This window comes from Hermetia illucens, chromosome 1, assembly GCF_905115235.1.
Source record: "Hermetia illucens chromosome 1, iHerIll2.2.curated.20191125, whole genome shotgun sequence".
Classification (NCBI taxonomy): Eukaryota; Metazoa; Arthropoda; class Insecta; order Diptera; family Stratiomyidae; genus Hermetia; species Hermetia illucens.
In genome coordinates, this window is record NC_051849.1 from 62,248,170 (window position 1) to 62,266,010 (window position 17,841).

Sequence of the window (17,841 nt, forward strand, 5' to 3'; positions counted from 1 at the left end):
CTTCTGACAAACGACATAATACCAGTCATGCTACAAAAACAACAAGGAAGTATTAAAGCTGTTTTTTATACTGAGAGCGGGCAGATGCGGCCATGAGTCCCTAAGGACTCATCTTTTTCGCGTTGAAGATCCTAGAACGGGCCCTGGACTTTCACTTATGTACGATTAGGGAGAGAATGCCCTTCTCTAAGCATCAGCACGCCTACCTCAGAGGCAAATCCACAGAAACCGCTCTTTATGAAGTAAGTACGAAACAGAATAGAATTGGAGGCGTAATGCTAATAGCTTGGAAAATTAATTTGATCTCGAAGGTAGCCACTTTTCTAGAACTGTGAGCATAGGTACACCCCATAGTGGCACCATGTCGACGATGGATGATGGGCTAAATTCAACACATATTGGACAAGGGCGGAGTGAAGATGGTGATTTTGGTATCAGCGATGTTTCCTTCCATTATGAGTGAAATCATAGAAAGAACGTAGAGAAATGTACCGCAAACTCGGCATAAATCCCGCCAAAACGGAGGTGATGCTATTCACCGCCAAGACAAGAGTATTTGAATTCTATCTCTCGCAGCTAAATGAACAAAGATCGAAGCTCTCTTTCATTGTAAGTATCTGGATGTGATCCTAAACCCTACGTTAAATTTGAGATTGAACATAGAACTAAGGAGTAAGGAGGCCTGTTTAGCGACAATTGACATTTGTATGAAAATGGGGCTTCCGGGCGGGGCCAGTTTCTGCATGTATGCAGCTATGGTTCATCCCATCCTAACGTACGCTTCTATTGTCTGCTGACAGGTGCTGAGCAAAATGGAATAAAGCTTATTATGATTTAATGGACTGCGTGTGGGTTTGCTATCCTGTAGTCCTGCTCTGAAGATACTCATAATGCACTCCTGCACTTCCTTCGCCTACACCTTCAAGTTAATTACGCTGTAACGTGCAATGGTCTCACATTACATGAGTCCGAATGTTGGGCAGCGAAGACCTGCGGCCATCGTAACATCCTAGATTAGGTACTTCAGAAACTCTGTGCGTTCCCTACGGACTATGATATACGTAAGTCGAGCTTCACAAGGAATTTTTCTGTGTACATTCTAACTAGGACAGAATGGAAGACTGGTGACATGTTACAAGATTATGACACAGAATCCTTCATCGATGGATCAACGGTCTGTGGTGTTCGGTTCGGGAGTTTTCTCCGCTAGACGCAGCGTAGCCGAATCGAACGGGCTCCCATGATTCGTAAGTGAATTCCAAACGAAAGTACTGGTAATACTGGAAACTGTTGGCCGATAGCTAACGCATTGAGTAGTCTGGAAGATATGCTCATAGACACTTTCCACTTGATTCCTGGCCATGGAAACATGCAGTGGAATGAGTGGGCTGACGGATTGGCCAGTCTATATGGTCTGGTAAGGAGTCAAAATACACACACTTAAAGTGAGAGAACTCATTTTCAAATCTAGTCCTCAAAATATGTACCATTCCAATATCTGCTCAAATAAACTTACCCCCCTTAAGTTCATCTTAGGATCACTAAATTTTGCACCGGCATAGATCAGCACGGTATCTTTCCAACGCATGTCAAATTTCATGAAAACATGAAAGCATGTCTTTTGTTGGACTAAAAAATCTCTTCTGGGTGCGCAACGTTTCAATTGATGATTCTCAGAACCGTAGAGTGAAAATTTCGGCGCGGGGTGAAAATTGTGAGAAAAAAGGCTTCCAACGTCAAAATTATTTCATCCAAATTTGTTTTTCGTGCCTCTGTAAAAACTCCGTGCCCCAAGGAGTCCCCCGTTTCCACCGCCTCTCGTCAGACCTGAACTCTGGTACATGTTGGAATTCCTTTACACCAAAATGCGTGCATGCGTGGATGTCAGAATTATATATACGTAAGCAGCTAGTTGGTGCGCAGCTCGAGCTTCCTAAAGGGAGCGGGAATATTTCTATATAACCCATTCTTTAAATTTCGTCTGTGCCTTTTCGTGGTTGACTCTGTGCCAACAATATGCTTGGTTTTAACGCACTAAATACTCGCTTTCGTCCTCCAAACTAGGCTGCACACGCGCATTATCCAATTATCACGACGAGGATATGTTAGATAGGACCATACTGGCAGAACTGTGGTATTCCCTCGTAGGAAATATTCCTCAAAATTTCTCGGCATTGGTATTGGAGACCACATGTCTATGAGAACCATCACTTTGACATACCTGGTGCAAACATCTAGCGAAATTATTGTTCTTATCAATCTAACAGTTTATTTGAAATAAATGCCATAACCCTGTGGTTCGATCATTATATGCCAACAAGGAAATCTATTGATATCTCCTAAATGGCAACCATTTTCCGCCTTGCATGTTCGTTTCCTCTCCCCGGACAATTACTTCGCTCAAGTTTGTATGTCAGGATGAAGAGGAGCTATTTCCAGAAGTACCTGCAGTGATTTCGTAGGCAATGTTCTCATTTCTCCAGTAATACACACGCCGGCCAGTATTTAAAGTTTGTTTAACATATCTTCCTGACTGTTATGCCAGGTTTGAATCTGAATCTTTGGTGGTCCTACTGGGTGCTTCATTGTAATTCGGGATACTTCAAAGGCTCATCATCAATTATAGTGTTGGAGGCAAATCATTAAATCTCCTGTATCCTATATATATATTTGTTATGTGCATCTTCCAGGATTGCTTTTTGATCTAGAGTATTTTCAAAAACTTTTAACCTCTGTGTTCTGTTTAACCTCTATTCCATGTAGCTTAATGGTCTCTAAGTAATCAAACTTACGCTTGTTAGCGATTAGTACTCTGCCGGTCTTGCCTAGATTAATTTTCAGTCCTGCGTCCCTCCATTAGTTGCTAGTAATTCTCAGCCCCAGTTGAATACTTTCACGTAGGTTGCCCTCACAATAACTGCTATAGATTAATTCAATTTCATCAAAGGAGCCTTGCACCTTTATTGCAGTATTAGTTAGATCTAGGCGATTGCCAACTACAATACTCCACATTGGTAGTGATAGTATTCCGCTCTATGGGCAATTTTGGGTTATATTCTTGATAGTAGTAATAATGGTCACGCTCCTACTTGTCCATTTGTTAGCATTTTGTTCACCTGGCTACCTAAAGGACGAGGGCACCCTATATTTCGCGAAACTTTCTGGGTGCCAAAACTAACTCAAAACTATTTCTCTAGCATTTTTTGCATCGCATAGTACATCCGTCAACTGTGCCTGGGCAGTTGGGGTTGGGCTTCCCACTCAATATCCAATTTGGCATAGACGTAAGGAATTGCGTGTTTGAATATTAGTTCTATCGTAATTTCCAGTCTGAAGTAAGTCAGCCCAGTTATTTCTCTGGTAATCATTCCAAGGATCCCGGCGTACTCCTACGGTGAGAATTGTTCCTTTCCTGCCACTTTTTCGTATGCATTCTAAAATTGCAAACCTCTTGGGATTTGAGAATTTACCGAATGATTGTCTCCACTTGTAAGGGTCTCGAGAAGTTCAAGCTGTTCCCTCTCATATGCAAACCTCAGACAGACCAACAGTACGTAGTAGTTTTGTGTTGCGCTAACTCTAATCCATGTGACATCAACCAATCCTTGATCAATATAACTGACGTCTCACATGCCCAGACAACTTCCTTTGGGTGTTTGTCTACAATAAAAATTGCGATATCGTCTGCATAGCCGATAAGCGTAGTGTGTCACGGGAGTTTGATGCGTAACACATGGTTATACATCACGTTCCATAGCAGTGAGCCCAGCACTGATCCTTGACGTACTCCGCCGGTTACCAAATATTCAACTCGGTCTACGTCGGTGTCATAGAGATCTCTACCTACCTCTAATTGCTGATGATTAGCTGAATATTCGTGGACACATCTAGGTGATTAAGGATCTTATAATATAGTGCCACTGTGCTGAGTTGAGAGCATTCTTCACGTCGATGGTGATAATGGCGCAGTATTTTTGGTATGTTTGCTTTCCATAACAATTGAATCAGGCCGGCAATTCCTTTATTTTACCTGCTTCCTTAGCTTCACAGTTTATTCACATTTTCTGAAGGCGATTGTACTCCCTCAATTACTGCTTCTTTGGGCCCTCGGCTTTCCATTGGTATTGGAAGCTTTACACTAATATCCTCCATTCCATCTTTGCTCCTCTTTACGCCCTATGCAATTTTCTACTTTGGACTGGTTTCAGGGGCTCGTTCCATCCTTTTGGCGGCAATGGGTACCTGTCGCAATGAGGTAAACGCAGCAATTTGGAACGATCCTTTATTCGCCGTGCATTGATTTGTTGAACCTAACTCGTCCATGGCCTTTCCGTAGGTATCTTTAACGTTTCGAATAACCAGCTTAATAAAGCGGTGAACATTATGCTTCGGCCGTCGTTGGCATGCACCGCTTCATCCTTGCTGCGCCCAGCGCAACCTTTGCCCCTATAAATACCTGGTCGCCGATCCGTCTTCACGGGCGTGGATGGAGAGTGTAACATTTTACTATTTCGCTTAAAGGGATTGAAGTTTTTTACCTCCTCTTTAGCACTTGTTACAGTATCTGCTCCCATAATCAACAAGATTGACATCAATATCCGCTTTGTCCTTCAATATTAATTGCATTTCGTTTCTCTCATTCATATTTTTATTCGAGTATTTGCCCGAATTCAGGCACAGGCTTGCGTTAACGGACCACAGCCGTGGCAAATGCCACATTTTTAACTCTTGCTACCCCTCGGTTCATTAAGAGGTCCTATTCATCCAGCCGTCCTTTCCCCTTCTTTGAACTGCCCACCTACTAAACATTTGACAGCCGCCGAAAGTTCTGTAGGCTTTCAGTAATAATTCCCCTTGCACACCTCCTCAGTCAGCTGGACTAATTAAGTTGCTTTCCGTTGTTTATGATAAAGCGCGGTCCACGCATCTCGGGATTTTAACAAAGCTGCGTGTTGGATTCCGAAACCCGTAGGAAACGATCACTTCACCCGGCGAGCCACAACCCTACATGGGTCACAATATCAACCATGCGGTGAGGAACATGGGCGTCTCACTGACACGTGAGGGTGAGAAGGCCACTTACTGAGTGATACAGATGGTACCAGCTTGCATCATTAACTGGCGCGTGGGCATGTGCCTGGAACGCAGTTACTGCCAACCAGTCTCCACATGTGCATAATCATATCCAAGCACGCATACTTCCAAATACATACTAGTGCATGTTCGTACACCATTGAAAATTCCTTTATCCAAACGACGCGTGTCCCGTGTTGGGAGATGTGGCAATTCCTCACAAACAGCCAGTTTATCTGTCTGCCTGTCACATCCGATTTACTCGGAAAAGGTTAAACCAGTTGCCAAGAAATTTGGTGAGAGCTTGTGGTCTGTGAATCCCTTTACATACAGCGGGCGGCTTTGCCAGGTTTAAAGGGAGGCTTCCAATTCACACAAAAGGGGGGTATACATTTTTTTTTACAGAATATGGTTGCGTCCAGTATCAAATCTAATGATTTAGAACTGATGATATTTTTGATACCGGGCGAAACATTGGGGAGTCATTTTGGGAAGTTTGACAAAAAACCAATTATTATTAATAAAGTTATAGAAGAAGTATTTCACGTAAATTTATCGCACTCTGAGGTGTGTATGACGCCATCATCATAAAAGGTGAACGCATATGAACAGCAGAGTTTGGGTTTGGAAATATATCAGTATATCAAGGAGTATTTTGAATTGGAGGTATACACGAATGGCAAACGTGAATAGGGAATTTCTCACGTAAGGTGAACATAAAACCTTTATATCCGAAGCGTTGATGTTCCGGTATTCCGACTTGTTAGAATCTTATTACTCCTGTTTCCTGTTGAGAATATTAGTAGTCAAGTTAAACTTTTGTTTACAAAACAATTATGGTTAGATGGCAGTACCGACTTGTTCTGAACCTGCCTAATATAAGGGCAACAATATCTACTAGGGGTCATTACTTTAGGTTAGTTACCATAGGGGGGTTAATGTAGATAGCTGGGGGGAGCTTTTCAGGAGTACTAAATTATTTCCTGACAAAAGTTAATTAACTTGCCTTAATCGATTTCTCATGAGATAAATGTTTGCAATCAGCCTTACTGGTTTGCGCCTAATTACTTTAATTACCCCAGTACTCACTTTCCTGCGATCTTTTTTCACTTTCAGTATGCGGCAAAAGAATGTTCCCAGAGCCGAGAATTGTTGGTGGATCGAATGCGGCGTTTGGCCGCTGGCCATGGCAAATTTCTTTAAGACAATGGCGAACTTCAACGTACCTCCATAAATGCGGCGCTGCTCTACTTAACGAGAACTGGGCAATTACAGCAGCTCATTGTGTGGATAAGTAAGTACGAGTGGAACCCTGTAATGGATTTTCTTAAATTGCACTGAAGTAGACGTCGAAAGTATTTGTACATTCAAGCTCGCTGGGAATATGAAATATAGACCAAGCAGCCAATTGACGTAGATTTCAATGTAGTATTCGGGAGGCTCTTTTCATACATTTATTCTATCATAATTTCGGGAATAAGCCAACAGCGCGAAGAGTTTTCTTCTTAATGTTCATCTCCTGTTGTAATTGATGAGTGTTCTTTCAGTGTTCCACCATCAGACCTACTACTACGACTTGGCGAATATGATCTGGCTGAAGAAGAGGAACCCTACGGTTACCAGGAACGAAGGGTACAAATTGTTGCTTCGCATCCGCAATTCGACCCGAGGACTTTTGAGTATGATTTAGCGTTATTAAGGTATAAATGTTGCAAACTTTTATTAGTAATAATGGTTCATAGTTTATTACACTCCTTGCATTGCAGATTCTATGAACCAGTTACATTCCAACCGAACATAATTCCAGTTTGTGTTCCCGAAGACGATACAGACTTTATTGGCCAGACTGCGTATGTGACGGGTTGGGGGCGATTATATGAAGATGGACCGTTGCCGAGTGTGCTGCAAGAAGTCTCGGTTCCGGTTATTAATAACACGATATGTGAGACAATGTACAGAAATGCTGGATATATTGAGCACATACCCCACATATTCATTTGTGCTGGATGGAAAAAGGGAGGATACGACTCATGCGAAGGTAAGTTGTTCCTTTGATTGTAAATCTTATTATTTTTATGTCGCTGATCGAATTTATGTCGGAAACTAAGAGTGCCTTTTTATAAAATGTATACTGAAGCTATGGTACCAGGTAACGTTTTAAATCGACGAAACATTTGTGTATGTCCCTAAGATAAATATGTTCAATTATGTTCCATCTACAATACTTAGACCCTTTCCAACTGAATTTTATAATTTCTGGATGATGCCCGATAATGCGGTCAATACCCTTCATGCTTTTCTCAGAATATTTCTAGGCAAACTTCCAGGAATTAATAAGTCGACGACAGCATTTTGTTTTGGATTCTCCAACTTTGTCATCTCATTTTAGCAATATTCACATAACTAAACCCATAAGCAGACGTCATTCATAGAATTTTTAATAAGCTTTATTTTATACATAATTTCTTTTTGATTGTCGGTATCTTATTGTTAAGAAGTTTGTTGTTATTATATATTCCAATAAGAGAAAGAAAATTTGCAAATTTCCGTTCGATTGGGAGTTCAATGAACATTTGTGAAGATATATCAAGACAGACATTTCCATTGATTGAGTTGACAAAGCGAGGAATCCCTGTTTACATAGGAACGTTTCTTTGTTTATGGGTCAACTGTGTAGCCAAGATTTGTACTATCTCTTTTGTAATTTATATTATTTTCCGGGCGCGTATTCAAATTGCGCCTCCGTAGCGTTTTGCACCGCGTTTATTATTGCATTTACCGTGGGTCGATTCGTGTCTGACCCATTTCCTGTACGGGAATATTGGGGGGCGGATATTTCTCAGAATTCGAGACCAGTCTATGGGTCAGACCCTTTTCCAAACAATTCCACCATTACTGAGATCTCCTTTACAACTCCCTTCAGAAACTTTCCGAAAGTCCGTAATAATATCGGAGGGATCATACTCGCGATGACGCACACTGCCTTACCAGAATTTGCCCTGGAGCACATTATTAGCACGATTCGCTAATATTCTGAATTCATTCTCTTCTATTTCATAGCGTTGTTCGCTGTTCCCATTCAAACAGGAACGACCGACAGCAGGATGGATTTCCCTCCTCTGCAATAAACACCGTACGACTACACTGTCCCCACCTGTATTAATCATCATCGTTCTTAGAGATCACCTATTCCTGCTAGGTACCACTTGAAGCTCGGTTTAGCATTGATCCTCACTTTCAGGTCTCTAGTAATCGGTTTGATTCGACTTCGTGATTATCAACCCGGATGTTGGCAGCAGTATTTTTCCGGCTATTAGAACTATGAGTCGCCTCCGCCTTTTCATCCGTCAAATCCACGTTAAAAGTCGGTAACATTAATATGATAACGTGAGTGGTTTCCCTTTCATATAGTTCCGCCCTCGATGTGCTTCGAAACTTTGCGACAACTACTATCACGTTTTCTGTAAAATCAATCAACATCGCTTCCTCTATGGCTCGAGTTGTTGTTGTTTGGTTTTGTTTGTTCCCTGGGACCCGGCTAGCTAACAGTCCAAAAAGGACCTGACACTACACACGAAGTACACCAGCAGGGCTGATGGCAGGAACTTAGCCTATGTTGCCGGAAACACACTATAGTGTATGGCCAAAAAACAGGCCAAACATAAATTTAGATTCTTTTTTGATTGTCGCTGACATCCGGAACACAAGATTTATTTCAATATTAGTCAATAATGCTTTAGGATTATGAGTGGTTAGTCGTTGTTGTGTTGATGAAGTTAAAGTGATGGTGTTAAATTTCCATCCGAAAAGGCCTATAACGGACCAGAAGGCCGGTAGAACTTGACGCACGAACGCACGGAGGTTGCTCTTGGTAAAGTCGCATGAATGTTGGCGAAAAAATGTCCTTTCACCCCTTCATAACCCAGGCACCAGAGAATTTTCAGTAACTTAAAACAGGGGTCAGAAGCCAGGGTATGGATTTTGCCCACTAGGTAGTGTAATCGCGAAGTTTGTTTGAGAAATTTACAAATCTGGAAAGAGTCTGTAACGATGGCAACCTTCTCCTCACCGATCCTGAAAGCCACCTTGATGGCTTGAAGGACAGCAGAAAGTTCAGCCGCCAAAACCAAATTAACATTGAAGGGAAAGCGTGAGACCTGGGTCCCGTCGGGACCAACCCCCGCACAGGCAGGACCATCCCGCCTGAAGGCAGCATCCGGCGCCAGAACCAGAAAACCTCTAGATTTAAGACCATCGGTCATCATGTGAGCCCTGCCACAGGTTCCTCCCAAATCATAAGACAGGATGACCTGAACCTTACTTGAAATCAGGGGAATAAAAATAAAACTAGGTAGCTACAATACATATTAACTACAATATATATTAACAGTTAGTAAATACGTATTTCGAGAACTACTTACTCTCTTCCTCAGTACTTAAGCTACCCTAACTATTAAAATATATTGTAGTAGGAGAAAGCTACCTAGTTCTATTTTTATTTAGAAGAACTACAAGCATCGGAACGATAACTATTTTAATCAGGGGAAGTTTATCTGGAACTACAGTGGCAAACAGGCTAACTACTGTCAGCATTCAGTTTTCGTACCACCAGATTATAGGTTTTATGATTCCTTTCCTGTAGCTTAAGAAGTTGTTTAGCCATCAAGGGAGGCCTTCTACAACAGAGCGGCGGCCCCTTAGCCAAAGCAAAAATCTGGTGCAAGTGGGTGTTTCTGGTCAGCACCAGGCATCTTCTCAGAGTACAAGCCGATATAGAGTTAAGCTTGTTTTTGAAATTTTTGCGCGGATTCCACCGATCTGTAGAGGTTGATGTTCTTCTGAGGTGTGACGCCCCAAGAAAAATCAAAATTAATCGGCCTGCCGGACTTTAAGGTTTTCGGGATAATGGAGTTCAAACGATCCGTTTCATACCAGAGAAACCGCTCCGTAAGGTAAATATCTTTTAACCGATTTAAATAGCCAGAGATATTGAGATGAGCCAAAGTGCCCTTAATCTAACTCCAGGTGCCAAATTAAGCGATATTAGCACCTTTTTTAAACGCCATTTTTCTATAGCCTTAAAAACTTCAAATTCTACCCCTAACCTAAATTATCATCACCAATCACCACAACAACAATGAGTTTCCAGTCTAGAGTCCGCCTTAGTAAGGAGCTCCAAAATATCCATGTTTTGGGTGGACTTCCAGGAGGAGGAGTCTCCCACTTGTTCTTTTTCTACCATGGATACTGCTCTTACGGACTTTACATGTTAGATCATCCATTCCCGCATGGATTAGTTTTCAGCTGGATTTTATAAACAATTAAATGTTCATTACATTGCCCATAAATTTCTTCGGTATAAAGGCTACTTAACCGCTCATTCTCCTATCGAATGCGGCTAAGAGCACACAATCTTTCTTGTTAAGAACCCCAGTCTCTGAGGAATACGTGAGGACTGGGAAGATCATTGTATTATATAGTAGGAGCTTTGACTGAATGGACGCTTCACGCAGCACAGTTTTTGAAAGACAAAATAGGCTTGATTGGGTACAAACAAGGATAGTGTCTCTCGTATTTATGATACATCGGTATCGCAGATTACTGTTTAATAATAATAATAATAATCGTTGGCGCAACAATCCATGTTGGATCAGGGCCTTGAAGTGTGTTAGAGCACTTCATTCAAGACTGTAACGGTACACTAGGAGGCAAAGTGGTCAGCATTGCGCTCAGATTACTGTTTGCTGGTTAAAAGAATACATGATAGAGAATCGTCTTGTTTTCGACCGTCTTTGATAGTGAAATGATTCAAGAGTGATCCTCTCTCTTCTTGGTAAAACTTCCAACTCTAGTGTGATTGCCCTCTAAACTTCCCAGTTCACAGACCTTTTGTTTTCCTGAGGTTTTTTTCTGGTTGTAATGTGTAGATCTTACGGAGGATTTTGTATGGATGGCGTCTGTGTTCACTCTCATTTGTTTTTCGAGCCCAGAACACCATGCCTAAGAAATATTGGTCAGAGTGTACATTGTCCCGTCCGCTATATATTCTACCATTTATCAAGTCTGCTTTGTATGGGGTTCTATTAATACGTTATCAATTTGGCTAAAAGTGTACCTGTCTGGAGAGACTCAAGTTTGTGAATGGTTTTTTTTTTGTTTGCGCAAACGGGCACTTTCAACATCTTGTGATAGTGCTAGCTGTTGAGGGTAATTTATTCAGGTTATGGTAGTCGACGGCTGTCCTGAGTACGGATTGCGCCCCTATTTGGCTGTTAAAATCTCCAAGTTTGATTTTGACATCATACCTTGACTAGACTTAAAAGGTTCCTTCCACTGCCTCATAGAAAGTATCTTTCAACTCTGCAGTCAAATTTTCAGCGAAGCTTTTATTTCAAATTTTTTCCCGCATACTGTTTCGCTTACGTTCTCAAAGTCGATGACAGCGAGTTTTATTTGTTACTGACTAGGACTCCTACTTCCACCCCGTAATTTACTGTATGGCCAATATAAGAGACGATATATTCACTCTTTTCTAAGAATCTGGTCCCCTTCAAGCGCATTTCGCCCAAAACAATGATATTAGCCCCATGTTGAGAGAGAATATCGGCTAGCTGCTGAGTAGTTTTCTGTCTGTACACCGAGCGCAGATTCCATGAGAAAAAGACCAAATGTTTGGTGCTTTCCTATACCTATAATGTTTCCAGGTCCACCCTCCCGCAATCATCAGTTTTGTGAGAAGATGTGGCCTGTGAACCGCTGCATGTACAACGAGTGGCATCATTTTATGTTAGGTTTAACGGGGCCTCCCCATATTTGCGAAAGGGGGAGCAATACTTTTTTCACAGAATATGGTCATGTATGGTATGAATTCTTTATTTCTGGGTGAAAAAAATAGCGTTTGGGACACAAAATGTGTTTCGCAAGAAGTGAAATAGGACTCGGTCTCCTATCCAACCGAAGAATCTGAAAAAATCACAGTAATGCATCGATACAAAATCTAGGCCTCAAAATACATCCCATTACGATATCTGCGTGAAATTAATAATAGCATTTAACTTCATTTTAGAAATTTACCTCAAATTCCCCTTAATTTCATTCTAGAATTACGAAAATTGCATCAGTATAAGTGATAATATAAAACACAGTTCTAGAAAGGCAATCCAACTATTACTAATAAATAGAATGGAGGAGGTCAAAGTTTTCTATTCCATGTGAATTTATTGTATTCCAATGGTGGCGGTATATTAACTAAAACTAGTCCAGGTGCAAACCTGGTGCTTTCGAGCAATAATTCATACCTTTGTCGGGTTTTGAATTTAACAAAATCACAGCAAAACGCCACCCGCACCCGGTTTCGGTGAAGCCCAACATCTCCTTAGATTCAATACTTTGTAACGCCCCCTCAATTTTTAGTTGCATCTCTCATGCGATCAGGTATAATTGCTTTTCATTGCCATTCTACACGTAATGTGCTATTACATTCTACTCGTAATGTGCTATTATTAACTCTTTTTGAGCAGATATTGGAATAGGGGGTATTTTAAGGCCTAGATTTCGAATGTAATTGTAATTTTTTCAGATTTTTCGGTTGAATAGGTACTGAGAAGATCTGTTACACTTTTTAAGGCGCACATTTTGAGTCTTCACTGACCTATATTTAATCCAATTTCAAAAATAGGATCAGGCTTGAAAATTACTAATTGAGCCCTTTCAGTTGATACCCCATACCATATTTTGGAAAAACAAATTTTACACCTCAATATTCCAATATTATATCAACAAGAGATAAGAGCCACTGTATAATGCTATCATCAACTGATCATGGACCTGACGCAGATCGTTTCCTCAACGCAAAGTAATCTGACAGGCAAGTTATATCGGCCATGTATGAATATTATATCTTGCTTACCATGTTCTTCTTCAACAGATATTGTCCCGTTCAAAAGCAGGGTCGGCTTGTCTTAGATAGTTGCACCATTTGACTCCGTCAAAAGGCTCTTAAATCCGTCAGAGACTCCTTAATCACCAACTGGCTTACAAGCCATCGTTATTTCCTCCGGCCTTTTGGTCATTTCCAATCGGCTTCAATGTTCAATTTTTGTCAGCGTGAATTACCTCTTCATACCGTCATTGTCTTCTATAGTCGTTCAGTACTCACAATCATAGAGGACGACAAGGTGGATGACACTGCGGTGAATTTTGGATTTGAAACGTTCGTTTCTGCGTAAATTACAAGGAACGCCAGTTGTTGAACACAACTTCATGCAAGTTGCGCTGATGCATGGAGAAATTTCATAACGCAGATATTTAAATCGCTCAATTGTTCGCAAGTTACTACCACTGACAATGATACTGCCTGTTTCCGTGGGGTCGGTTGTCAAAAAATCTGCTTTAGTTAAATTTAGACTCCGAACGTGTCGCATGAGACAATCAGTCTACTTTTGGATAAGCTACTCGGGATCAGCTTTGTTATGAGACGGTAGAAAACCATCATCTGCAAAGAGCAGTATTTAGGAGGCTAGACGTTAGATGTCCCGTTTGATGATCTGCGTAAGAAGAACAGGGAGATGTGAAGAAAGAGATACACAGCGGTTCTGGTATATTTTCCACATTTCGAAATTTACTCTTATGATCGTGATAGAGCAATTTAACCTTTGTTAACGACGAGTTCCTCTAGTACTAGGCGTTACTGCAAAGCACATCAAGAGAGATTAAGTAAGATTCAGCATAGTGGAGTAACTCCTTTAGTAAGAAACTCTGAATATCCTAGTTTTGGTCCACTATTTCTTGGCGCTTAGCAGCTATCTGCTATTCTGCCCGAGACTTTCGCTCTATCTGGATCAGAGTCTGCTACATCTTCTTAGGATCTTAGGATGTTGGCCGGATTATATCAATAATCTTTGCAGGCCAACATAGGAGGACTTGAAGAGAATAGTGCCTCTGGCATTCACCTCAGCTTCGCGAACCACTTTTTCTAAATGAATGCATGGTAGAGCATTCCCTTGTCTTAGACGGTGTCTGATTGTAGAAGATCTGAAGAGTGGTCCTGCTACTTTTTTCTGACATATCGCATTTGGTGGGCCAGTCTTATTATGTGTGTATGATGCGGGGACTGCCTTAGTCGCTAAGCACTCAGACCGTGGTGGCTCAATGTACTCGACTCTCCCTTCTAATGAAATATCCCAAATAGTTTATGTGTCGCTGGATTTTCGCTAGTGCCATATGCGAGGCATTCATGGACACGTATCATCTTGCACAATTCCTATTCTGAACAGATGCGCAGCTAGTAAATAATAGCCAATCAGAATGCCTATAACACATCTATAAGCCTTGCTGCTTTTTGACAGAATAAACTTTGCAGTATATTTGTTAAGTTCTGACCGGAAAAGTTTGACATGTCTAGCAGAATTTAGGTTCTGACAGTCTTCATTATTGAAAATAAGTTCCCTGTTTTTGAAAGCAGCCTTAGCCAATATTACTGACACTCCAATTAGTACTTCCTGTCCGCGTATGGGGGAACCGTATTTTGCTAAGGCATCCGCAATTTGATTTTTCCCTCTCCCAACAATAACCAGGTACTCAGAGCCGTATTGAATCTAGAAATTGAGTTCAAACAGTTTCTGTATAACTGAAAAAATTTCGAGTTAATCAAAGGACTACTGAACGCCCTCAGTGCCCGCCTGCCCTTCAACCGCTGGTCAATCGCCCAGTTATCGCCATTAGGATCGCGTATGTTTCATACTGACTGGACGTTGCATATGGTCCTAAGTGAATAGCCCACTTCTCGTTTTTATTAGATAGGTAGACTCCGGCTCCAGAACCCTGCTCTGTTTTTACGCCAACGCTGTAGAAAATACATATTTAGTAGTTTTTTCTACGTTTTAAGATAACTTCATATCTTCTATCAAACAGATGTATGGGGATTCGAGAAGGAAAGAATTGTAAAAACTGGGTTCAATTCTCACAATGAATCTTCCAACGTTGTATGCTCCTCACTTGCTTTGTTTCGTAATAGATCTAATCGAATTAGTCTATGAGCAGTCTTTGTAGCAGTGCTCTGAATAAATATATCCAAGGGCTGCAAGTTGAGTAATGCATCTAGAGCTACAATGGATGTTGTGTTCATAGTAACGACTTCAGCAGACAACAATGTTTGCGTTAGGCACCATGCTCTCAAGCCACACCACAAAGTTTTTGGTATGCCACACATCTGGTATCTTTCAGAGTTTTACCCTCTATCTTCGGAGCTGGAGAATGAAGTGTAGACTCACAGGACTTTGATTAGAAAGTTGGTATTCATTTAGTGGTTGCCTTCCTATGAATTTGACGCTTAACCAGTCTGTCCAAATATTTCAGCAAGAATGATGTTATGGTTATTTGTTTAAAGTGCTTTGAGTTATGTTAGTCACCTTTCTCAGGCTTCGTTATGAAAACTACCATAACCTTCTCCCACTTAGAGGAAGAATAGATAGGAAGGTAGCCCAGAGTAAGACATAGTAGACACCTGCTCTAGATGCTCTATACCGAGATGCCACTCATGCGAGGTTGAAACGTTCAAAAAACTGTATGGCGGCTCTCACTTTTTCATTAGTAACAACCATTCTCGCAGTGTTCCAATTCCCCTTGCAACACTTTTCTGTTAAAAGGTCTGCAGGGACCGCCAAATATCACCCTTCCACTTCTGCCACCTGTTCTCGCGGATGGTATACTTCCAAGGGGAGGATAGGAAACTGGACCTAATAAAGGATCCGAAGTCCTGGAGCTGCGGCTTCACCAATCTCTTCAGTTAACTTAACCTCTTACCAACATTTGAGTCATTGTGTCATTATTTCTCTGTCAACATTTTTTTTCAAGTGGTTTTCGTCACAACGATGTAATATTTTTAATAAATATAAAAGATATTCTTAATTAAAACATTTTTTTCTTGTTTAATTTTAGGTGATTCCGGTGGTCCAATGGTTCTACAAAGGGATGACAAACGATTTTTGTTAGGTGGAGTTATATCGTGGGGAATTGGGTGTGCGGAACCCAATCAGCCAGGCGTTTACACTCGGATATCTGAGTTTAGAGATTGGATAAATCAAATTTTACAGTTTTAGTTAAATTAAATTATTTATGATAACATATTCATAAGGTAGACAGGCTAGCAACGACTGGAATTCTTCCGAACAAATTCCTGTAGGTATTTTCACCAAAGGAAGTTGTTCATTCCTGATTGAAAGCAGTTCGTGTTCAACACAATGTATAAAGATATGTAGCGTTATTTATATTCTAGGCAAATGAAATGCATTTACAACCACCCATTGAAATAATCATCAAAACTCAAGAAGAAGCATTTATGATACAAGTAACATGATAGTAACATATTGTTTGTTTTAAGTGAAACTATTGATACAATAAAGCCATGGGCAATTGTGGGTTTTATATTTTAAACAATCAATAAAAAACTCTAATTCGATGTCAGTAGACTTACTAGAAATTTAGATAATTACTGCAAGTTGACTTCGAATTATAATTTTTTGTATTTAGTATATTTTTATGGAGGAACTCACACATGACACTCAAACTGTGAGATTTCATAGAGAAAACCAGTGATTGACTGTAGTATAGCCGTTAAGATGAAAACTTATTGGTAGCTTCCATTTCCAATTCTTCACTATTTAGATAGTTCTTTTTCTAGAATTTATTTATGTTTTATTTATTTATTTATATATTAAATGCACTCGATGAAAGTTTAAGGAAATGTGAAACATTTCCACTTGTATTGGAAATTGATAAATCAAATTTGTTATTTATTGTAAATATATTAATACGAAATGATGTTTTTAATATCGAAAAAATGTTGTTTTATTTTTTCCAATGAGAAATACATTGCGATTATGTGATTCGAAACAACAACGCACTAATTGCTTTAATTTAATCCGTTTTAAAATTTCTTCTTTGCCTGGTTAAATTCTCTGAATGCTCCTTTCTGTTGCAATCTTCATGACAATAACTAGCATATAAAGTTTCTCCCGACAAAAGCGGAGTTCCGCTAATATAACACTTCATTATCCTTTCACCCGTAATTCTATGTAAATGGCCATTTTCTTCCATAGAATTTTACTCAGCATTAGGTAATGTCGACCTGAATTTTGCTGAAATTCCGAGGGTACGGAAATTGTAAGAAAACATTATTTAATTTCCTCCGAGCGCGGAAATCCCATACCGAATATTTTAAAATTAAAAATAATTCTCACATTACCCTCCTTTTCTGTGCCAACACTTTTCTCGGCCATTGAAATTTATGAGTCCTTTAGGGGAACTGCTTTAATCTAAATTGCCTGGAGCTTTCAACATCTTCCTATTTGGAGTTCAACGAATTTCCGAGCAGGGAATTCGCACAAGGCTTTTAGTGCGGAGGGGAATGATTAATATTATAACACAAAGAAAGCCTGTATTCGGTAAGTTGAGAAATTACAAGGAAGTGCAGGCCAGTGGAGAAAAATTATCATTCTTATTGCCATATTTTGGCAGATGCTTTTTAAAGATTCTTAAAGCATGCTTATGGAAAAGGAGTTCTTGTTTTGTCAATGTAATTGAAAGCGATCACTTTATGACTTTTCACACAAAACAGTTACTCACGTAGCAAAGTTGGTCTATGCGATGGTGAAAATCAAATCTAGGAAAATAGCAGTAGAAAGTCTAAGATGTAATACAGCTGCAGCTCACTTATAAGTAATAACGAAAAAAATCCCGAAGTTATGCATATACGTATAATATATGTAG

The 17,841-nt window shown here is 40.3% G+C and overlaps 1 protein-coding gene across 1 annotated transcript in view; it reads left to right on the forward strand.

Annotated features, from left to right (window-relative positions):
* The window catches only part of LOC119646811 (serine proteinase stubble), an 83,214-nt gene extending 66,315 nt beyond the window's left edge, over positions 1-16,899 (forward strand). The window contains exons 6-9 of the mRNA XM_038047412.1: positions 6,190-6,367; positions 6,621-6,773; positions 6,840-7,111; positions 16,012-16,899. Coding sequence (XP_037903340.1) covers positions 6,190-6,367; positions 6,621-6,773; positions 6,840-7,111; positions 16,012-16,172 — 764 coding nt within the window. The 3' untranslated portion in view covers positions 16,173-16,899. The remainder of the gene's footprint in view (positions 1-6,189; positions 6,368-6,620; positions 6,774-6,839; positions 7,112-16,011) is intronic.
* Positions 16,900-17,841: the final 942 nt, after the last annotated feature.